This window comes from Schistocerca gregaria, chromosome 2 (genome assembly GCF_023897955.1).
Source record: "Schistocerca gregaria isolate iqSchGreg1 chromosome 2, iqSchGreg1.2, whole genome shotgun sequence".
Classification (NCBI taxonomy): domain Eukaryota; kingdom Metazoa; phylum Arthropoda; class Insecta; order Orthoptera; family Acrididae; genus Schistocerca; species Schistocerca gregaria.
In genome coordinates, this window is record NC_064921.1 from 919,425,665 (window position 1) to 919,434,609 (window position 8,945).

General features: G+C 43.0%; 1 protein-coding gene across 1 annotated transcript in view; it reads left to right on the forward strand.

The window, feature by feature from the left end:
* LOC126335350 (protein lozenge-like) overlaps window positions 1-8,336 on the forward strand; it is a gene marked incomplete at its 3' end in the record, with an annotated part of 654,398 nt that extends 646,062 nt beyond the window's left edge. Inside the window, exons 4-5 of the mRNA XM_049998535.1 lie at window positions 707-913; window positions 8,260-8,336. Coding sequence (XP_049854492.1) covers window positions 707-913; window positions 8,260-8,336 — 284 coding nt within the window. The remainder of the gene's footprint in view (window positions 1-706; window positions 914-8,259) is intronic.
* Window positions 8,337-8,945: the final 609 nt, after the last annotated feature.

Here is an 8,945-nt window from a genome sequence, read left to right on the forward strand (position 1 = left end):
GTCTCTGATACAAAAAGGGTATTCCTGGCTCAAGAAACGGGCGGTTAGAGCAATATGTGGTGTAATTTCGCGTATCTCTTGTCGACGCCTGTTCAGTGGTCTGGGAATTCTGACATTGGCGTCTAAATTCATGTTTTCTTTAATGCCGTTTCTTGTTAACAATATTCACAAGAGTTAGCAGCTTTCACTCAGTTAATACCAGGCAGAAATCGAATCTGCATTTTGATCGCACCTCCTTGACTGTTGTACAGAAAGGAGTGCAGTATTCCGCTGCATCCATTTTCAGTAAGCTGCCCCAAGAATTCAAAAATCTTAGATCAAGTCTAAACTGGAGAGTTTCCTCATGGCTCACTCCTTCTATTCTGTAGGGAAACTCATAGAATTTTTTAAAAATAAATCAAGCTACTTTCTGTATTACGTTGTCGATTACGTTTATTTAAACTTATGGCTCATCGTCTTCATGGGATTCATATACGTTTCAATTTAACTATTATGACTTTTATGTTTTTATTTCATGTACTGACTAGTTCCATGACAATTACTCCTCGATTTGGTCCTAAGGAACATGATACGTGTAAAAAAATAAATGAATTAGCTACATCGGCACTCAGTCTGTCAATATGTCCTTTCCACTTTCTCATCTCCATAAATCCTCTCCAGCGTACCTCAGTATCATTGTAGCCTCATTTAAAGTTGTTGGTTGCAGATACGACCAACACTGGGGGCGGCGTGGGCGGATCGTGCTCGGCAGCGGAGGCGGTGGGCGGCGGCGGCGCCATGGCGGCGCCGTGGGGCGGCTACGGCTGTTCCTCTACGTACGCCAGCTACTCGCCCCTGCAGCCCACCTTCTCCTACTCTGGAGCCGACATCGCTTCAGCCTCCGACCCTTCTGGAATCAGCCACTTACCCACAGGTAAACACTTGGCTTCTTCATTTTCAACGTCTTTCTTAGTAGCATATGCACAAAGAAATAATACCAACTAATATTAATCAAACAATTTCTGCATCAGTCACATAGTTATTTTGCCTCTACAGGTTTCGATGTTTCACACCAACATCTTCAGGTGAAGAGTTGTTTAATTACGTTGTTGTTGTTTTTTGTGATGTGCACAGACGCTGGTGTTAGTGAAGAGTACAGGCGCCTTTCCACAGCAGAAGACCAAGTGCAAGTCAGACTAAGTTGCGTCTTTTGCTGGTGATAAAGTTGTATTCATAGAAGAGGCACTGTTAAAGCTAAAAAAAATAAAAATGTGAATCTGTGAGAGCGAAGTGTACTCACAAGGGAAGTAGAGTCGAAAAAAGGCTGCACTTTCGAAAAAAAGCCCTCATATTTCATTTACATGCTGGCGCACGAAATGTGTTACCATTTTGTTTTTGAATATAAACTTTATTGCCAATACAATGTGAAAGGAACATATACTACAATGAAGAGCCGTCCATGGAAATTTATTCTAACTCAGCACATGCTTAATATGTCCACCATTTCGCTTCCTAACTTCCTTCAAACGAACACTGAAGTTAGTGGTTACCCTACGGCACATGTCTACCGTAATTTTACTGAAGGCTCGAAGAATAAGTCTTCTGAGCTCCATTAAATCATGTGCGCGTTTCGGAAAATTTTTTCCCTTTAGGTACCACCAAAGAAAAAAGTCACGTGGACTCAGGTCTGGTCTATTGGGGGGCCAATTTTGTCCGTCATTGGAACGACCTGGAAACCTGAGTGAAATGATCCGTATGTCGAAATGCTCGTGTAAAAACTCCAATGCAGTGTTTGCAGTAAGTGGCCTCGCTCCATCTTGCATGAACCACTGCGTGTTGAAGGGCAAGGCAGTAACAAGAAGCTGTGGAATATAATGGAGCTCAGAGGACATATACTTCAAGCTTGCAGTGAAATTACGGAAGACATGTGCCGTAGGGTAATCACTAACTTCAGTGTTCGTTTGAAGGAAGTTAGAAAACGAAAATGTGGAGATATTGAGCATGTGCTGAGTTAGAACGAATCTCCATGGACGGCTCTTCATTATAGTATATGTTCCTTTCAGATTGTATTGACAATATTGAAAAACAAAATGGTAACACATTTCGTGCGCCACCCTGTATCTTCGTACTCAATGTAAGCAAGTATATCTATGCGTAACATCTTTGAAGTAGCAATGTAAACATAAACTGAGTGACAAAAGTCATGGGATACCGATATGTACCTATACGAATGGCGGTAGTACCGAGTGCACATGGTATAAAAGGGCAGTGGCGGAGCACTCATTTGTGCTTAGATGACTCACATGAAAAAGTTTCCGACGTAATTAAGGCCGCACGACGGGGATTAAAAGACTCTGTACGTGGAATGTTAGTTCTAGCAAGGCACATGGGACATTCCATTTTGAAAATCGTTAGTGAATTCATTATTGTGAGATCCACAGTGTCAAGATTGTACGAAGAAGACCAGATTTTAGGCATTAACTCTCACAACGGACAACGCAGTGCCCTATGGCCTTCGCTTGACAATCGAGATTAGCGGCGGTTGCGTAGATTTGTCAGTGCTAACAGACAAGCAGCACTACGTGGAATAACCCCTGAAATCTATGTGGGACGTACGAAGATTATATCCGTTAGGACAATGCGGCGAAATCCGGTGTTAATCGGCTATGGCAGCAGACGACGGAAGCGTGTGCCTTTGCTAACAGCGCCATATCGCACGCAGCGCCTCTCCCTAGACGATTGGAAAACCGTGGCTTCGATTTCAATTGGTAAGAGATGATGGTAAGGTACGAGTGGTGCAGACCTCATCAAACCACGGACTCAATTTGTTGACAAGGCACCATGAAAGCTGATGAAGACTCCGTAGTGGTGTGGGCTGTGTTAACATGGAATGGATTGGGTCCTCTGGTTCAGCAGACTGGAAATGGTTATGTTCCACGACTTGAAAACCATTTGAATGCTCCCAAACAACGATTCAATTTTGTGAATGACACTGCGAAATATCACCTTTTAAAGATGTAAATGGTTCAAATGGCTCTGAGCACTATGTAACTTAACTTCTGAGGTCACCAGTGCCCTAGAACTTAGAACTACTTAATCCTACTAACCCTACTAATCTAAGGACATCACACTCATCCATGCCCGAGGCAGGATTCGAACCTGCGACCGTGGCGGTCGCGCGGCTCCAGACTGCAGCGCCTAGAACCGCTCTGCCACTCCGGCCGGCTTACAGATGTACCTGGGTAGTAAACTCATGAGCCAAAACATTATGACCACTCCCACAACGTGGTTGAATACCTCCTGGTGGTGTTGCGGGCACATTACACAGTAAGCAAGGAATGTAAGCGGAAGAGAGATGAATGGGCACTCATTATGGCGAAGATATGAGCCACGAATGCGTAAATTCGCTGATGCAAGTGGTTCTGACAAAGAGCGCACAATCTCAGTAATGGCGAAGCTCGGCGCCTGTTGGCGTACCGCTGTCGTGAGCACCTACGCAAAGTGGCTCAAGGATGGTGTAACAACGAGTAGGCCGTATGGTATTGGAAGACCACGTCTCATCACAAAACGTAGAGGTCGTAGGATTCCCCACTGTGTAATCCAGGATAGACAGCCATCTGTGGCAGATCTGACGGCAGAGTACACTGCCGATGCAGGCAGAAGTGTTTCGGCGCACACTTTTCATAGGCCACTGTTGAACATGCAGCTGCACTTCACACGACTTCGATGTGTTCTTGCATGGATCCAACGATATCGCCAGTTATGACAGCAGTGGACACAACATCACTAAGTCTTCGCCAAGGATCGATAGAAACGCGGCGCCTGTCGAATAAATTGCATTTCTTGTTCCAACAGGTCTATAGTTGGGTCGTTACACGCCGTCATCTAGGCGAATGGCTGCACAAAACACACACCCGGCCACTAAACGTACATTGATGTCTTGGCAGCAAATGTGACTGATCTGTACCTACTGGAACACATATCGGGCCCCAGCTGCGTGCCCGTAAACCACCATCACGTAATTTGCGGTAATTGTTTGACATGTGCGTAGGCATCTGGTGCCACATACTTTTAGAACCCTGTCAAGGACTTGTAGAATCCATGTCAAGCAGGATCTGTGTTACACTGTGTTTTAAAAGTGAAACAACACGCCATTCATAATGTTTTGGCTCATCGGTGTATACTCTCTCGCCGATGTATTTTTAATCACTTAAACCATAATTTGAAACCAGTTTAAAATATGATCAAGGGAGATTCATTTATAAATGTTCGACAAAACAATGTGATGTATTTGTGCTAAAGCATAATCTTATTGTGAGGTGTGAAAAGCCAGTCACTCGTGAGCTGGTTTGACGTTTGCTGCTAGAGAGAAGGAAATCAGCTTGTAGTACATCAGAGTGTTATACCAGGTGGAAAAATGAAAGAGGAATATTTAAAGAAACTCTCATAAGACTTAAGAAAATGAATTTGCACTTTTGATGGGCGAAAGCAAACAGTCACTGACATATAGTTACACAACAAAAGATTATTACTGTTTGAAGTGTCTTTTCTTTATAGTCTTCTGGAAGGACTGAAGCGACCCGTCACGAATTCTTCTCCTTTTCTGGGGAATGATGGCCATTGAAACGAAAGCAACCTAGAAGCGAATGCTGAGATCTTTGCATTGCGCTCGGTAACACCTTCACGGGAAGTACAGCGATTTTTTCGTGGACCCTTGTTTTCAGCTCAGCAACTGTCGTTGAGCGAATGGTGTGCACTTTTCAGTTGGTCCCACAAGAAAAAAAATCGCGCTCCGAAAAATCTGTTGTTCTTGAGGACCAGTGACTGTCGCAAAACCGCGAAATTAAATGGTAACAGCTGTCGAACTGCTGCCATTAACCCTATATGAGCATGGGCAGGAAATCAGGCTGTAGTACATCAGTATTGTTGTTATACTTTGCTTGCCTCAACTAAATTGTATTCTCGTCAGTACCACTGTACCGGCTATCCCCCTAGGGTGAGAGTATTTTTATCACCGCATCATTTATGTACGGCTGGCTATAAGTGCTTTTTCCCGTCCGCCCCCGGTAGCTGAGTGGTCAGCGCGACAGAGTGTCCTTGCTGGGTCGGTGATTTTCTCTGCTCAGAGACTGGGTGTAGTGTTGTTCTAAACATCATCATTTCATTGACGCGCAAGTCACCGAAGTGGCGTCAAATCGAAAGACTTGCACCCGGCGAACGGTCTACCCGACGGGAGGCCCTAGTCACACGACATTTACATTTAGTATTTTTTCCAAAAATTCCGGGAAATCTTGCTGAAATCCAAGATTATGAAGATTTTCTGCTCCGAAAGTCTCGATCAGATCCACATATCGTACAGACTGATGTCGTCTTCCCTTCCTCATCCTCAAAGATGTGAGGCCTCGTCACACCTGAGATTGAGACAGCACGCAAAACTATAAGCTTTGTGCTGACTGACAGTCGTTCGTGCAATTGTAAGTTTTCAGGTGCCCAGTAACTAAACTTCTGGTTGCTTACATACCTACTGATGTGTAAATGAGGGTCATCTGACATGAGAAGCTTGTCAGAAAAGCTGAAGTCATCAGTAACATTTCCCAACATTCATTCACAACAGAACCATAGTTGTACCAAGTGGTCTGATAGTTTTTTCCTATGTATCTTAAATTTAGTAAAGGTGAAACTTCATATTCGAAACACTGTGGTGTAATCGACGGACAGCTGCTCGATTTAAGCTGGATTTTCCTAGAAGCAGGAATTCTGCGCTCGCCAAACAAGACAGGTCGTTTCGCGTCGGCAGGAACGCAACACTCAAATACGCCACGCATTTGTGTTTTCCCAGAAAATGAAACCGCAAGCGCATTAATCATTCACTCCATACGTGTAGTCTGGGATGAGTGTTCAAAGTGCTGTTACTTCAACGAAAGTTCTAACTGTGCGATATTAGGGGACTTGAGTAGCAGCACTTAGGTTTGCTGTCAGTATATCAAAAACTAATGAAACGTACTTTACTTATCAAACTCTTACTATAGTTCGCCTCCTTCTGACACAAATGTATTTTTCGTGTGCTTGGCGTCGTAGTCATTACTGCTGACAGATTTTATCAACAGAAGACATACAGTCTGTATATGAGTCCGCGATCATTTTATTTTTATCACTTTTATTTTCACAAGTCCGTCTTGATCACATAGATTTCTTTACACTTTATGACCGATTTCGGATTATCGCCATCTTCAGACCTGTTGTAAATATAAATATTGTGTAAACGTGTAGGTTCAATTAATTAAGATTAAAAAGTACACAAGTCTTAGTGATGCATGAAATATAAAATATTTTTAGCCATGTATGTCAGTCATACATACCGTTAAAATATTCTGATGTAAATCATCGTGAAGTTAAACATGTGCGTGCTAATACTCAGATTGCTTCAGTAGTTATAGAAAAACGTAATGCCAGCAGAGAGCACTTTAGCCGCAGTACATAGTAAACCAGTGTCGCGAACATAAAGATAAAAAGCGGTATGCACTGTCTTTAGTTAAACTTTTGTGGAAATACTGACGCAATCTGAGTATTAGCACGCACATGTTTAACTTGACGATGATTTATATCAGAATATTTTCACGGTGTATATGACTGCCATACATGGCGATAAATATTTTATATTTCATGCATCACTAAGACCTGTATACTTTTAATCTTAAATAATTGAACCTTGTCGCTTACACACTATTTATATTTGCAACAGATCTAAAGATAGTGATAAGCCGGTCATAAAGTGTAAAGAAATCTATGTGATGAAGACGGACTTGTGAAAATAAAACTGTTGACAGTAATAATAATGTAAGACCGTACTTGTGTTATTGTTGTTGTGGTCTTCAGTCCTGAGACTGGTTTGATGCAACTCTCAATGCTACTCTATCCTGTGCAAAGCTTCTTCATCTCTCAGTACTTACTGCAACCTACATCCTTCTGAATCTGCTTAGTGTAGTCATCTCTTGGTCTCCCTCTACGATTTTTACCCTCCACGCTGCCCTCCAATGCTAAATTTGTGATCCCTTGGTGCCTCAGAACGTGCCCTACCAACCGGTCTCTTCTTCTAGTCAAGTTGTGCCACAAACTCCTCTTCTCCCCTATTCTATTCAATACCTCCTCATTAGTTACGTGATCTACCCATCTAATCTTCAGCATTCTTCTGTAGCACCACATTTCGAAAGCTTCTATTCTCTTATTGTCTAAACTATTTATAGACCACGTTTCATTTCCATACATGGCTACACTCCATAATAATACTTTCAGAAACGACTTCCTGACACTTAAATCTATACTCGATGTTAACAAATTTCTCTTTTTCAGAATCGCTTTCCTTGCCACTGCCAGTATACATTTTATATCCTCTCTACTCCGACCATTATCAGTTATTTTGCTCCCCAAATAGCAAAACTCCTTTACTTCTTTAAGCGTCTCATTTCCTAATGTAATTCCTGCAGCATCACCCGATTTAATTCGACTACATTCCATTATCCCCGTTTTGCTTTTGTTGATGGTCATTTTATATCCTCCTTTCAAGACACTGTCCATTCCGTTCAGCTGCTCTTCCAGGTCCTTTGCTGCCTCTGAGAGGATTTCAATGTCATCGGCGAACCTCAAAGTTTTTATTTCTTTTCCATGGATTTTAATTCCTACTTCGAATTTTTTCTTTTTTTGTTTCCTTTACTGCTTGCTCAATATACAGATTGAATAACATCGGGGATAGGATACACCCCTATATCACTCCCTTCCCCACCACTGCTTCCCTTTCATGCCCCTCGACTCTTATAACTGCCATCAGGTTTCTGTACAAATTGTAAATAGCCTTTCGCTCCCCTGCCACCTTTAGAATTTGAGAGTATTCCAGTCAACATTGTCAAAAGCTTTCTCTAAGTATACAATTGCTAGAAACGTAGGTTTGCCATACCGTACTTAGAGACTGAAAATAATGCTATTTAGATTTTAAAAATAATGCATTTTTTGAATTTGATGACGACGCTGTATTGTAATATAGTAGACTAATGGATTATTAATATGTATTATTGAAAATATTGATAGCAGACACGTTAAATAATGCTAATAAAAACTATTAGTAATGAATGATAAATTAATAAAGAAGTAGCATGATTTATCCAAAAACATAATTTTATTAAATTATGAAATAAATAAGATGTTTAATGAGAGTAGCAGGATTCCCAAAGAAAAGTTTGGGAGAGGAGGTGGGACCTGGTGGTGACGGCACTCGTGTGTCCACAGTCTTGCCGGACCACGCGGCGGCGAGCGGCGGCGCCGGCAGCAGCAGCGGCGCCAGCGGCGAGTACGGCAGTATGTTCTCCAAGAGCCCGCCGGCGGGGGCGGGGCCGGGCGGGGGCGGCGGAGGCGGCGGGGGCGGCGAGCTGGAGCCGCTGTCGTGCGCGGGCGGCATCGTGCCCACCGCGGGCCTGCCGCCGCAGCCCGCCGCCTCGCACTCGCCCTACAGCACAACAGGTGAGGCGCTGCCGCAAGCGAACGTCTTCTGCTTCGTCGACAAAAGGGCCTTACAGCCCGATCCTTATCGACTTTCACCGTACTTGCGAGATTTCAAATTCAGTATGTGCGTGTCTATTTCCCAAAGCAGTACGTTGCAATAATCCAAACATGCCTTCGAAGACGGGCTTCCGATCGCTTTTAAGTAATAACATTTCAAGCTCATCAGTGGAATCGATGGTAGCAGACTGTGTAGCGTCAAAGGCGTTTGACTGTGTGAATCACAGAATTCTTTTAAGTAAATTAAAATATTATGGCGTCGCTGGTAGTGCTGCAAAGTGGTTTCAGTCTTCTCTTACTAATAGAAAACAACGGGTGTCATTAGGTAACACTTCAGCAGTAGGCAATGAGACATCATCTGACTGGGAAGAAATTGCATGTGGTGTTCCCCATGGTTCCATGCTAGGTCCACTACT